The sequence below is a fragment of the Galeopterus variegatus genome, unplaced genomic scaffold, assembly GCF_000696425.1.
Source record: "Galeopterus variegatus unplaced genomic scaffold, G_variegatus-3.0.2 Scaffold6572, whole genome shotgun sequence".
NCBI classification, from domain to species: Eukaryota; Metazoa; Chordata; class Mammalia; order Dermoptera; family Cynocephalidae; genus Galeopterus; species Galeopterus variegatus.
The window spans coordinates 30,432-32,697 of record NW_007732683.1 but is presented as its reverse complement, the minus strand read 5'-3'; the positions used below and the strand labels follow the sequence as shown (position 1 = coordinate 32,697).

At 57.3% G+C, this 2,266-nt stretch overlaps 1 protein-coding gene across 1 annotated transcript in view; it reads left to right on the top strand.

The window, feature by feature from the left end:
- Nucleotides 1-2,266, top strand: part of DPP6 (dipeptidyl-peptidase 6) — a 102,566-nt gene that overhangs the window by 83,175 nt on the left and 17,125 nt on the right. Inside the window, exon 10 of the mRNA XM_008591025.1 lies at nt 760-829. Within this exon, the coding sequence (XP_008589247.1) occupies nt 760-829 (70 nt within the window). The remainder of the gene's footprint in view (nt 1-759; nt 830-2,266) is intronic.

Here is a 2,266-nt window from a genome sequence, read left to right as displayed (position 1 = left end):
CAGAAGAGACTGGTGGGGAAATTTCTTCAGGTTTGGTTCATATTCCCCATCGTTCACCCACTGGACATCACGCTGCCAAGGACCAGATCCCACAGCCCTGGTAGCGGTAGGAACAACCAGGCTACACTACTCCCTACCCAGTGTCTCCTTGTGGCTTCAGCAGCGGCAGTCCTGCCCAGCACGTTCCCACAAGCAGTGAGGCCAGCTAAGCCACCTGGCCTGGCATGGAGGACCCCACAGCTCTCACCTCTCCCCTCTGGGCTGCCACCCCTGCAGCACCCCCCACCCCCATTCCCCACCTCTCCCCAAGTCCCCACTGCTCCCCAAATCCACTCCCAGCTGTGTGGCCAGCACTGCAGCCCAGCCAGCTGGGAAGGAAGGGGTGGGTACCAGACACTGTGAGACCCTTCCTTGCAGGTGGCAGCGGCCAGCCCTGCCTCCCTGCACCATGTCTCCCTGCATGGAGTTCTGCTGCTAGCACGAGCTCGCGGCAGCCGGCATGTCTCTGTTTTTCAAATCACTCCCCTATGCAAGATGGAATTTAATCTTCAGATGGGGGAACTAAGCCTGGCAGAGGTTGGGTGACTTTAGTCACTGAGATGGAAATCTGGCCCCGCCTCTGTGTACTTCCTGCCCGCGCCCCCCAGGGCGCACCTTGTGATCCCTCTCCCCGCCTCCAGCGCCCGGGAGGCCTTTCCAGCTCACCTGGTGAGCTCCCCCCCCCCTTCCTAACCTGCCGCTGTGTTCTGCTCTCCCCAGACCTGCCCATGCAGATCCTGAAGCCCGCAACCTTCACCGACACTGCCCACTACCCGCTGCTCCTGGTGGTGTAAGTATCGCCGCCCTCCCTTCTCAGGGCGCCTGCTGCAGGATGCAGGATGCCACGGAAAATGAATATTGAGCTTGTCAGGAAAGATGAACGGGAGAAATGATACTGTTGCAAACTAAAAACTTAAAACAGCCCATCAGCAAATGTCAGGTTCTTGTCACAATTGGTGGAGACCCCCAGAGGCTTAAGGAAAGTGGGAGCTCTGTGCCCCCTCCCCAGTCTACTTCAGGGCAGCTGTTACAATGACAGCAAGTCTTAGGTCAAACGCCACAGAGCGTCCAACAGTGGCTGATGAAGGGCTCAGATACAGCAGTAAAAGCTGGTTGAGGAAGTAGAGCCAGCACCCTGCAGACAGGCTGACCCTGAGGCAGGCAGGGGACAGGTGCCCAGAAACAGAGACACGGGACGGCTAGAGCCCGTGGGCGCCTGAGAGCCTGACAGCCTCATTTGCCAGCAAAGAATGATCAGCCACCCTTATGTGAATTAACAAGCCCCCCAGCTTAGAGTTTGAGAACACCTTTTTAAGTGCTCTATGAACACCTCTGAAGACAGGAGTCTGATGGGCTTTTGCACACCAGGACCTCCCCCTGGTGTGCGCTCTGATGAGCTTCCTCTGGTGAGGGTTAACTTGCACTCGCCCGGGCACGGAAGCTTAAAGGAAGGCAAATATCCCATTCACCTCCCTGTCAGTTCTCCCGAGACCCTGGAGCAGGAGGAACTGCTGCGTGCTCTCGCCGCTCTCTGAGAGCCCATCCGTCTCCCGGACTTTCCCAAGTGGTGGCCAGGGTGGAGGCCTGCACTGGGTGGTTGGAGGGGCCATGTGCAGCCGCCCACCTGCATAAATGCCACACAACCTGAGGGAGCGCTGGTGAGCTGGACGGCCTTGCCCTGCTCCTGTCCTAGGGGATTAGTCCTGAGTCACAAAAAAGCCTCATTAGGAAGATGCCCGGGGCATGTCTCCTTGTCTCTGGGACTCCATGTCTTCTTTTTTTGTGTGTGTGTGACCGGTAAGGGGATCGTAACCGTTGGCTTGGTGTTGCCCGCACCGCGCTCAGCCAGTGAGCCCACCGGCCAGTCCCATATAGGATCTGAACCGTGGCCTCGGCGCTCCCAGCGCCGCACTCTGCCAAGTGAGCCACAGGGTCGGCCCTTAGACTCCATGTCTGATCCTATTTGCAATCAACCCACTTTCCTCACTCCCTGGACTGATTTAACACTTTGCCAACAACCATACACAGCATGTACGACTCCACACCCGTGCACACGCCACACAATTGTACACCCAAACACATACACACACCCAAACACACATGCACACGCCCAAACACACCTACATACACCACACACACACATGCACACACCCAAATACACATACTCACACACACCACACACATGCACACAAACGGACACACAGCACACACACGTCCCTCACACTGA